We start from the raw sequence: 12,617 nt of genomic DNA, 5'->3' as shown, positions 1-12,617 counted from the left end.
TCGTGGCGTACTGATATAAGAAAATTTACTTTATCTTCAATATATAATGCCTAAATTAAGAAATTTTAAATCTAACTACAAATGATTATTTCGTAAAGTTCCTCTTTCTTCTTCTCGTTTTCGGAACTTTGAAAATGTCGAGACATCCCAAACTAATTGCACACTTTAATTATTAATGGAATATAATTTAAAATAAATACAATCAAATAAATCTTGCAGATAAGACATTCGTTTTATAAGGATCATTCGTTTTTATAGCTAGTATCAAATCACATTCGACGCTAACAACTTACATCAATACGAAACAAACGATTAAACAATGTTAAGTTAAAATTGTATTTCTCACTATTATACAAGAAAAGAACTAATTTTACATCAATAAACATACACTTGATAAATAAACATCTGATAAAATCAAGTGACTAGATAAATTTTAATTTGATAAACAACTGATTTATCAATAACGTTAGTACATTAATAAAAAAATGCTATTATAAAATAAACTTAACGATTAACACATTGCAAAATAAGTAAAACATTTGCGAATTAAGTGTTTGTGAAGTGATCTTTTATAAAATATTTTTAGTATAAGATGTTTTTCACTTGAATTATTTTTATACATTTTTTTGTAAAATAATTAAATATTTATAAGCGGAATTTGTCAAAAAAATTGAGAACCTGACTAAAATTATTTGATATGGATATTATTAAAATGACGTCGTTAATTTTATTAGATTCTCTCAAAATTCTTTGAATACTACACATATACTACGCATTTAAAAATGTCAGTTCTTGTTAAAAATTAAATAGTGATATTGTATTGAGAATTAAATAATAATATATTTTTTTAAATTTCCAGAGCGGAACTCTCAGCGATCAAACGTCCAATGAAGGCGGCGGCGGCGGAGGTGGACCCAGTCCCGATTCAAACAATGCAGCAGAACCATCTAGCGATCAACTGGCTATGGAATCAGCAGAGAGGGAAACACCGAGTCATGCATATAACGGGCCACCACCACCAGTTCCTCCTCCTCATAACAGACGACAGAATCCACCTCATCACCAGCCACACCATTCGATAGGTAATATTTTAATATTTAATGCTAAATAAAAACTAAAAAAAAATATATGTTGCGTAAAATGTCTATTTCTTGTAACAGTTTGAATTAAAAATAACCATAACTTGATTTTTTCAGGGATGCCAAGGATTCCCAATCATCATCAAATTCATTCGAAGCCATTCGCGCTTGGTCCTCCAATTAATCATCACAAGAATGAAATTGGTTCCGGTTTTCGAGGTCCCCCACCCCCACCTGCACCTCCTGCCGACGCTCAAACTTCAGCAAGTGACAAAGTATTTAGTACAACTGGAGATGTTTGGCCAGCACCAGCTCCTGATATGCCCAAAATATTATCACTGGATGTTAAATGTGAAAAAAATGCCATGAGAGTGTTTCTTAGTTTCGATAAACCATTCTTTGGTATAGTTTTCTCAAAGGGTCATTATTCAAATCACCAGTGTGTTCATCTTCCACCTAATCTAGGCAGGACATCAGCTTCATTCGAAATTGGTGCTCACGCCTGCGGTACAGCTGGCAGTGGAGATCCAAGATACCGTGGCGATGTAGCTGCAGCCGGAACATATTTCGAAAACGTTATAGTGATACAATACGATCCACAAGTACAAGAGGTATGGGATCAAGCACGCAAACTACGTTGTACATGGCACGATCAATATGAAAAGGCAGTTACATTCCGTCCGTTCCCAGTAGATATGTTAGATGTAGTTCGAGCTGACTTTGCCGGTGATAATGTTGGCTGCTGGATGCAAATTCAGGTCGGAAAGGGACCTTGGGCTTCGGAAGTATCCGGGCTCGTTAAGATTGGACAAACGATGACAATGGTCTTAGCAATTAAAGACGATGACGCGAAGTTCGATATGTTAGTTCGTGATTGCGTAGCCCACGATGGTCAACGCGCTCCTATACAATTAGTCGATAGGCGAGGCTGTGTAACCAGACCAAAGCTTATGTCAAGATTTACAAAGATAAAGAACTTTGGGGCAAGCGCATCTGTATTATCATACGCACATTTCCAAGCATTCAAATTCCCAGATTCAATGGAAGTTCACTTCCAATGTACGATACAAATCTGTAGATACCATTGTCCCGAACAATGTTCTGATGGTGGTCAGAATGTAATTGCACCTCACGCTGAATACGGACCTCCACAAATTGACTCCTACCCAGTTAGTGTGGAAATAAGAAGGGACGAACGAAGGGTCAGAAGGCAACGTAGAGCTACATCCCCTGAAAAAGAAGTTGGCGTAAATAGAGTTATTCGTGTTGTGTCTGCTGGTGACTTAAATTTAGATCCTTCAGAAGAGAACACAGCTCCTAAAGTTGTACCTACGCCAGGTCTTGTTTGTATGACAACCCCTGGTTTTGCTGTAACACTCGGCGCTCTTCTTGCCACATTAATATGTTCTAGCGCTATGTCTGCCGTATTATTTTTCAAACTGCGGCCTATTTCAAAACTGAAGAAGAAAACCGCAGCGATTGCTACCCTACCACGGCCGCACCCGACGACAGGACCACATGTTATTTCTAAAAGTCGATTTTACTCGTAACGTGTAATACTTTTATAATTTAATTTGTAAATAGTAGCGTAATGAGACTGAAGTATGACCATGCCAATACATTGTTAGATGTGCTCAAGTAATTTAGTTCAAAATTTTGTAGATTAATTATCATTAAATTACAAAAAGTGATTTACTTAATTAATATTGTAATATCATGCCATCTAGAGGCTTCAGTTGAGTTGTATTCCAGGTCAAGAATACAATATATGTTCTAATAAACTACTAACTCTCTTAATAAGCCCAAATGTAGTATTAAAACTTCAAGTACAATCTTCTGTTACCTCTTGTCGAATTGTGTTTGATGCAGGGGCAACGGAAAATCAAATACGTGGTATAGCATCACTTAGGTAAACCGTTAGCTGTAATTATTTAAATTAACTTGTCATTAGTATTAATATTATTTATTTTTTAATTAAGATTTATAATAGTCATTGCCTATTTACTAGCTATGATATTTACTTTACCACCTGAGTACCTCTCCTTCTTTATAATTTTTGATTATGTTTCTTGTTTTATTTTATAATGACTTTATAAATTGTTAAATATATTTCATATCGAATATTATCGATATATCTGACGTTTTATTGTTTCGCTAATTTAATCGAATAATGTACGACAACATGAACAAATGTAGTATCGAATATATCTAAACAATATACGATTGTGTCAATTTTATTTTAACCACTCAATTATCATGACAACTATATTTTACCAATAATAAATCAGAACAGCAAAAATAATGGATACATGTATGTAAATATAAATATGGATTAAAATAGTTTACCTTTTAGAATTATGTATCTTAGATACAATGACTCATGTCATGATACCCTTCCATCCCTCCCTTCATCCCTTCCATCAAAGCGTTTAACTTGTGGTATGGATGGGAACAATAATGATCAGAGTCAAATCATAATCGAACTAGCGAAATTCAAATTACAAGCCGATACGATGATTCATGTCACGATACCATTCATCCCTCCCTTCAATCCCTTCAAGCCCTTCAACTCTTCCATCAAAGCCTTAAACTTGTGTAATAGATGGGAACAATAATGCTCAGAATCAAAACATAATCGAACCAGCGAATTTTAAATTACAAGCCACCTGTACACGGTTGAGCTTTGGCAGCTTCATCTTCTGGCTAAATTTATTCGGACCATCGTACCCAGAAAATTTCAAAGTCGAATTTGAATGCAACTTATACTATGTACCGTTTAAAACTGAAACGTTATACTTCTTCCACGTGAGTCACAACAGCATTTCATGAATATTAGACGGAGGCTTTCACTCCTCTTGCGACAACTTAGGTTGGTGGTGCTCCAAGATGGCAGTTTTTCATCCGCGACATGAAAGTTTCCTCACGATATTTAAGCTTCTCTAGCCCGTCTCAGCTCCATGTAACAAATATTTCTACCCAAAACGATGATATTATAACATTAAAGGAAACAATTTGAACTGGGACGTATATCTATACTAATACTATAAATACGAAAGTCGGTCTGTCTGTTACGCTTTCGCGACCAACCACTGAACCGAATTTTATGAAATGTGACAATTAGCTTGAACAGCATACTACTCTTTAAACCTAGTATCTGAAGACCAACCCCTAAAAGGCGAAGCTGCGTTCGCCAACTAGTACTATGATAAATGTTTTTAAATAATTGTTATCTTTATGTTTCGTGACTCAGACTACAAGAACAAATGTTGAGCAAGTTTTGTATTTATCTGTTTATTAATTATCTTAATCAATAATCAATACCAATGTATACTTTATTTAAAAAGGAGCTTACGCTCTTTCGAATTGTTATTTTACATGTACAATCATACACAAATACATTTAAGTATCCTTACATCAATTGATTCTTCGGAAAACAGACTCTAGCGAGAAGAAACGGCAAGAAACTCGCATCGTTGCTCTGATCAAATAACCAGATTTACAATTACATTACTATTCACAGTTATTGTTCAATCGGTCCTATGTTGGAACCCGAGCCTAAATGCAGTCGTCCAATCCAGCGTTTTATTTCCAAAAAGAATAATTTTAATGAATGACATAAAATTAACACTAGTCACATCGAAATGGCACAAAAATCCTATTTATATTATAGAACACTTATCACCAGGAAATAAAGCAATACATGCAGCGACTAGGTTAAAATCTAAGGAATAACGCTACCGATTTGTTTGGCAAGGAAAAATATTCGCAACTACGAATTGCTTATGGATAAAAAATCCTACAACTTTAAATAAATTAGACTTAAGATGTTCAATGCATCATCCACCACGGGAAATATTTTTGAATAATAACACGCCATCAAAGGAATTTGTAATAACAATGAAGAAAGAGATTTTTTTTTTCAAGAGAGATTATTGATAAATATGAACCTTAATGTACAACAACAAGCACCCACCGTGGTTGACAAGATGTCTTATCACAATCATTAAAGAAAAACATAAACTATTTAAAAAAAAAAAAACAAAATATACGAGAATCCTTTAATTGAAATATCATCATAATGAAACTTACACTGTTCCCTAAGTTGAAATATACCTAACTTAAATTAAAACTGATCATTTCGATACGTCTTAAAGTAGATGCAATAAAAGCACAGTCTTGGTATCAGCCCAGCTTGATATTTACTTAGAGTCTGGAAAAAGGAAATTAAATACCCATTTAATGAATAGTAGCAAAGGTTGTCCCAATACACATATTAGGTGATAACATTGAAAATTATTGGCAAAATCCTTTTTACCAATCATTCCAAAACTTTCTTAGGTTTGATTCTTCCGCACCATATATTTTTTTAAGCAACACCAAAATAATAATTAACATGGTTTAGTAAAAGGCAGATCACGACAAACACTAATCTGGTGGTATATATAGATCACATTATGATGCTAATGGACAATTAAATGCAAGTCGCTGCTATTTACACAGACTTTTCGAAAGCCTTACCGTCAGAGTAGATCATGATATACTTAAAAAATATATATACAGTTACTTTACTCGATTGGCTTATGTTGTATTTAAGCGATCACACACAATATATTGTTGTAAGTGGTTTTCGATTTGTCTCTTACATAGTCTGATCTGGTGTTCCTAAAGGGTCACATCTAGGTCCGTGACTTTCAATGTTTTAATAAGGGATGTAACCAATATAATCAATTATTGTGAAGTTTTCCTTTTTACAGATAATTTGAAACTTATTAAGCCGTCTAAAAGTGATTTAAACTCTGCACAACTCCTAGAAGATGTAAACGCCTTACATAAGTGTTGTGAAATGAACAAAATGATTATGAATCCCGAAACTTGTTCACATATGAAGTCCAGCCGTAAATTAAAACCATTTCATCAGATTACTACATTCAGGGATGCATCTTAAAAAGAAGTTACATAATATAACTAACATATTTGCCGCATTTAGGGAACATCACTTTAAAAGAGTCAAGAAATTTAGGTTTCTTATAAAGAAATGCTAATATATATAAAAATGTCAACAAAAATAATGCTATACAATGTATGTATGAAGTATCCTAAAATATTGTCAACACATTACAACGTGAATCAATCAAAAATAGATATGGTACAAAAACAATTATTCTACGTACGTATTTTCAAGTGAAGTTTCAAAACAAAATTATAACTACAAAGAATAAAAAGTCTATAATTCCTTTAACTTTAAGATACAATCGAGAAATAAAGTAATTGCTGTTGTTAAACTACTATTTGCTCTAATTGCAATTAGAGCAAATAGTAGTTTAGCAATTAGAGCAAATAATACTTTTCAACATTAACCACGTTGAATTATAATATATTAGTTGTAAATAGTTTTAGGTTAAATAAAGTAAAGAACGTCGAAGAAAACCGGAACAAACTTGTGTCTGAAATCGAGTCTTCGTTAAACAAAGTCTCGAACTGGGGTCGGCTAAACCTAGTCCTTTTCAACCCCAAAAAGAAGCAAGTTTGCGCGTTAACTGCTAAAAAAACACCATTTGTCGTATCTCCACGATTCGAGAACATTCCGTTAGCCGCCACAACTAGTATCGGAATACTTGGCGTCGATGTTTCGAGCATCGTTCAGTTCCGCGGTCAATTGGAAGGCAAAGCCAAATTGGCATCAAAAAAGCTCGGTGTGCTCAGCAAGGCAAGACAGTATTTCACGTCGGCCCATCGTCTAAGACTATACAAGGCGCAAATTCGGCCTCACGTGGAATACTGCTCTCACATCTGGGCGGGTGCTCCCCAGTACCAGCTCCTTCCATTTGACCGTATCCAACGTAGAGCGGCTCGAATTATCGACGATCAAGCCCTTTCGGATCTGCTTGATCCTTTGGCTTTGCGTCGAGATGTTGGATCGCTCTGCATCTTCTACAGAATTTATCACGGGGAATGTTCCGAGGAATTGTTCGGATTAATCCCGGCTGCTAAATTTCACCTGCGGACATCTCATCAAAATTCTAAATTTCACCCGCACCACTTAGATGTCCGTAAATCCACAACAGCGCGGTTTTTAAGGCATTTTCTGCCTCGCACAACCTCTCTGTGGAACCAGCTTTCGCGGGCGGTTTTTCCGGACCGATACGACTTGGGAACCTTCAAGAAAAGAACGTACTCTTTCCTCAAAGGGCGGCAACGCACCTGCAAGCCCCCGGTGTTGCAGATGTCCATGGGCGGTGGTAGTCACTTTCCATCAGGTGAGCCTCCTGCTCGTTTGCCACCTATGTCAAAAAAAAAAAAAAAAAGTACATCAAATCTTCAATATATTCGTATATAAAATCAATTATATATAAATCAAAAATCATTATATATACGCATGAAATGTAAAAAAGGCGCGGACAACAATGAGCAGGTGGATGTTGTTTTATTTTAAAAAACGTGTAACCGATACGTGGAAATACTGCCTTTCGCCTAAATCCAAAATTCATTCTTATAACGACTTTGCTAATTCTACCAATTTTTTTTTAAATTTTAATTAGGAGTACTTAAGCTTGGTTAAATATTGAAGTGCTACATTGCTCGATTGCAAGTTTATGGATATACACGTAGCAGTTTTACTTGTCCGTTTTTAAATCGAAATCTTAGGTTAAGATTCACTTGTTCTAACGACTTTGCTATTTCGGCTGTAAATCTGCCTATTTTATTGTATTTAAAACCTAATAAAAAACAAAACTGTATTTTCAACATAACTTTAATTTCATTAAATATTAACAAGTGCGTTCGTCACATTCATACATAAACAAATATAAACAAATTGTTTACAATAAATATATTCTTAAATTCCCGTTATAAAAGAATAAATGAAATATAATTATAATATAGAAACCAAAACCATGTTGAAGATAATTAAAAGTAAACAAAGTTACACTGGATATAACGTTACTTAAATATATGTTAAAATTGCACTTAGACAAATTGTTCTCACAAAAATCTATGTAACTTAGGAAATAATAGTTTTAATAAATGCAAGATTTTTGGGTGGCAATCGTATGATAACAATGATTATCATCTTTAATTTTACAATAACGATTGAAAGACCTGTCAAGATTATTAATCAATTATTATTAGAAAAATAAAATATATGTATATTTTTCTATACAACAATGTTTTAAATATATATATATATATATATTTAATTACAATATGAGCAACGATATACTTACTTGTATTTTAAGTGTTATGAATTCGCAAACGATTTAAAGCGCTTGTAAAAGTCTAGGTGATTGATAAATACTACGATTATTAACGGTTGATAATTATATATTATTATTAACGGTCTTTCAATCGATTAATTAAATAAAACTTATATACTTAAAATAACTAAATTTGATCTTAAAATAAATCTAATAAAGATTAATAATTTTAAAGTTATTCTTGAGCAAAATCAATAAGGATACAATAAAAGAAAATAATAATATTTTTTATAAATGCGGAATAAATGCAAATTCATTTAAAACGATGAGTATAATATTATAAATTATATAATTATTGTATTCATTGGTGTTTGATCGTATTTTACAATAATATTAGCTTCTTGAAACCTTAACTAAATTAATCTATCAATGTACAAACAACATAAATAGTTGTCATAGAGAATTGGACGGAATAGAATTTGTATATTGAGAAATAGCAACAATTAAAAAGTACTAAATATTTTGAAGCAACAATTGAAGTATTTAAAAAGATTCTAAAACGTCAAATGATAATTGAATGTTATAGAATAAAAAAGGGGTCGTTACTGAAATTATCTTTCGGTTTTATAAGCTTATGTTCCTCTTGTTCCTAACCCCACTTGTCGTTGTGTAAACATACAAATAATAATTCAAATAAAACTAACGTATTAACATCTAAATTACATTCATATTCAAAAAATATTAATGAATATTCACTCTTATCAATATTGAAACTTCAAAATTTAAATAATTTCATCTAGTACTTTATTAAAAATTGTAAACTTCCAGCCCATTGAACTGTTTATAATTTACAACGTAATATTTTATAAAATAATTCCATTATTAAACAATATTCAAAGGGCATTGAAAAATATATTTTATCTAAACTTATCCTAATGGCATGACTCGACGTTTATCCTTAATCGCTAAGTATGAAAGATACTGATATTATTATAAATAAGGACACAATAAGAAGGAATCTGTACAAAACTTAACGTATATATATATTTATATATAGTTTTCACAACATATTGAATAGTATAGAGTTAAATAATATGCGTAGCACTTTTTAGCACCATCGGTTTTATAGAGGCATTTCAGAATTAGAACCATTAATTTCATACAACTAGCTTATTCTTAATTATGACGTGATGAAGTTTAGTATACGAAATAATAAATTACATTCAACTGACCGATATGATTTAAAATTTGAATCTAAATGACCTTACTTTGTAAGTTATTTACATTGAAACACAATTTCGTTTCAATTTTTGACTTCGTAATATGAATTTAAATAAATTTGATAGTTTTATGAAAATTACTTGACGGTTTGGCCTTATTCAAAATTAGAACACAAAACAGTCTTGAGATTCGTTCTTATTATCAACCTTCTCTCGAAAGGTGGGGATGAGGTGGGGATCCTAAAAGTCTTAAGGCCATCCAAGCAGCGAGTGAATGAGAGGCTGGCGCTGGTGACATAGGTGGTGCTTGTACAGCCATTCTGGAGCGAAGTTTTTGGAGCAATACCGCAGCAGCTAGAGCTGCTCCAGCAGCTGCGCCGGCTGCTGAGGCAAATAATGCTCCAAAGCTTATTGCACCCATACATATACCATATACAACCTGAAAAATAAATAATTATTATGAAACACCGCCACAACCACGTTTGTGATAACTTAGTTAAAGCTTCCGAAACGCAAAAAGGTTTTCATAAATAATAAAACTTGATTTTAAAAGAAAGATTTAAAAAAAATAATACTTGATTTTGAAGCACATCCATCAGAGCCAAATTGTTAAACATTGCATATTTAAAAGTAATATTTATTCATAGATGTTCTTTCAAAGATATAATTTTGCGTCTCGCTAAGGACGAAGTCTTTCGATGTTTTGGTTGTGAACTTTATAGTACACGACAATCATATAAAATTAAACTAATAAGGAACATTGTAGAAAAGAAGCAACATTGCAAATAGATTAATCAGTGGCTAATTATTAAAATTGTTTTAGTTTTAAATAAAAAGGTATAAAACAAAGAAATTGCATGAGCAAAAATGATTACCTCTTCACGTATCCTGCCACTAAAAACAGTGACAGGCTCTCTTGAAGGTCCAAATGCAAGATCTGCTTCGGAGACCACGTCGTAAATACCAGAAACACCAACATCTGCGGACCTAGCATCTCGAACTGTGCGTCGTTTACGCAAAGATCTGGGACCAGCGACTGCTGGACCTGGAAGTTTAGCGAGAACTACTCCATCTCCTGAAGGTTCTGGTTTGATTGGGCCAAGGTTGCGTGGACCATGAGGGAAGCGTTCACGGTCACTTAGGTCAGTTGGACGATCCTGAAACATGTGTTTTTGTAACTATTTTGAACAATTATGATAGAAGCGACCGCAAAAAAAAAAGCCGTGCTTTATATCACATTGGTTAGGAATGAAACTATATGTTTTTAAGTCTTATCTAAATCGAACTAAATACAATATTAGGTCAAAAGAAAAGCGTTGCAAAACTTTTCCTATAATAATAGTAATTACAAGAAGAAATGAAAAAATTGTAGACATATATCTTTATTTAAAAACAGAAATGTAATACTCACAGTGAAAGGTCTGGCTAACGCCTCTACTAGTTCTTCCACAGCAGACATACGATCTGCATCATCTTCTACTACTGGAGCTGGAGCACGTTGAGGCAGAGGAGCAGGCGCTGGTACTGCATCACCAGATACTTCATCGCCAAATGCTTCTTCTAACGAAAGATGGTGATGATCTTCAGCTAGGCTTAAATCTGATTCTTCAACAGATGAGTCACTGCAATTAAGATATTTGTTTAAAAAAAGAATAAAATACAACGTATTCCAATTTTTCCAAATTATTATTCATTATAAAGTATGTTTTGATTCATGTAATAATTTAGATAATTTTGTTTAAATAAACCATGAAATAGAATTATCATTACCCGATATCATTATGATCTTGGTGTGTTCTATCATCCTTTCTATCCAATGCTCCATGTCTTTGTGGTGCAATGCCAGCCAGTTGGCAATGGTCCAAGCACCCATGACGACAGATTTCCACCTTACACCTAATGTGCACGCTCAGAGCGTCAGGGAATTTGAACGCGTGGAAGAACGCATAAGTTATTACTGTTGCACGCTCATCAACCGCTTTCGCTTTGAGGAATCTGGAATTTTAATAGCAAGTATTGAGTTTATATTTATTTTATTCCATATTCTCACATCGAAAAAATTTCATATAAATGATATTATGAATAATTAAATCATAAATAAATGTAAATGATTATTTACAAATTATCAAACTTTTTAGCATTAATAAGTTTTTATTTGCATACTTTCTTATGTTTTGTTTCAAGATATTTATCAAATTTAATTTAATTCGCATTCTTAACTATGCACTATCAATTTAGTTTGGAGAGCAAAAATAAGATACACAAACCTCGATATCATTTTAGGTCGCAACACGCAGCCATACTCATCAGACAGCTGTATGATGTGTCCGGAACCATCGGACGCGGCACAAGACTTCACTCGCATGTCAAATTCACCTGGAAGACAAAATAATCATTTCAAAAAAGACAATTACAATATTTACTTCATTTGTCACTGACTAAAAAAAAAATTGGCCTCGTAGATAAATTTATATTTGTGGAGCAGTTGAAAGTAATAAAGACAAAACGATTTTTATTTGTTATTAATCGTAGTGTCATCAAGAAAAACTGGATGGAGTGTGTGAGAGAGATGTATATATATATATGTATCGTTCAGATGACGACTAATAGAGGAAAATGGAAAGAAAAGACTTGTCACGCCCACCCCAAATAGATTGGGCTACAGGCAGTGTAAAGAAGAAGAAATCGTACTGTTATTTGCATATAATCTACTTACACAATTATAAACTTAAATTCTAATTAAAAATCATTTCGAAGAAAATATTTCAAATATGGAACGTGCATATATTTTACATGAGAAGAAAGAGACAGAACAATTCATTTTAAATTCCAGTACATAACCAAACATCATATTTCTCGTAGAATTACGTTTTGCGGTAAAAACATTGTTTAGATTTGAGTCACGTATTTCGCTACCACAACGGCGCTGAACTTAATGGGTATAACGCAAAACGCTCACTAAAACAGCCTACCCAGTTGAGCGTTAAGTGAAATGTAATTAAAAGAAAATGCGCAAACCGCATCGTACCGTGAAGACGGAAATGCATAAACAAATAATAATCTATTAAACAAGACGGAATTGTTTCTAACATTTACTTAAGAGAAACTTGGATATATCATTTGTT

The 12,617-nt window shown here is 33.1% G+C and overlaps 2 protein-coding genes across 3 annotated transcripts in view; one reads left to right on the top strand and one right to left on the bottom strand.

Moving 5' to 3' along the window:
• The window catches only part of LOC125067338, a 29,143-nt gene extending 25,927 nt beyond the window's left edge, over window positions 1–3,216 (top strand). Inside the window, exons 3-4 of the mRNA XM_047675880.1 lie at window positions 860–1,082; window positions 1,197–3,216. Coding sequence (XP_047531836.1) covers window positions 860–1,082; window positions 1,197–2,629 — 1,656 coding nt within the window. The 3' untranslated portion in view covers window positions 2,630–3,216. The remainder of the gene's footprint in view (window positions 1–859; window positions 1,083–1,196) is intronic.
• A 5,938-nt stretch (window positions 3,217–9,154) lies between these two features.
• Window positions 9,155–12,617, bottom strand: part of LOC125067453 — an 85,788-nt gene continuing 82,325 nt past the window's right edge. For both annotated transcript variants that reach the window (XM_047676074.1, XM_047676075.1), the window contains 5 exons: window positions 11,760–11,868; window positions 11,263–11,487; window positions 10,904–11,114; window positions 10,368–10,649; window positions 9,155–9,931 (listed from right to left, as the gene is read on the bottom strand). In XM_047676074.1, the coding sequence (XP_047532030.1) occupies window positions 9,695–9,931; window positions 10,368–10,649; window positions 10,904–11,114; window positions 11,263–11,487; window positions 11,760–11,868 (1,064 nt within the window). In that variant the 3' untranslated portion in view covers window positions 9,155–9,694. The remainder of the gene's footprint in view (window positions 9,932–10,367; window positions 10,650–10,903; window positions 11,115–11,262; window positions 11,488–11,759; window positions 11,869–12,617) is intronic.

The sequence above is a fragment of the Vanessa atalanta genome, chromosome 11 (assembly GCF_905147765.1).
Source record: "Vanessa atalanta chromosome 11, ilVanAtal1.2, whole genome shotgun sequence".
Lineage (NCBI taxonomy): Eukaryota > Metazoa > Arthropoda > Insecta > Lepidoptera > Nymphalidae > Vanessa > Vanessa atalanta.
This window is presented reverse-complemented; position numbering and strand designations above follow the sequence as displayed.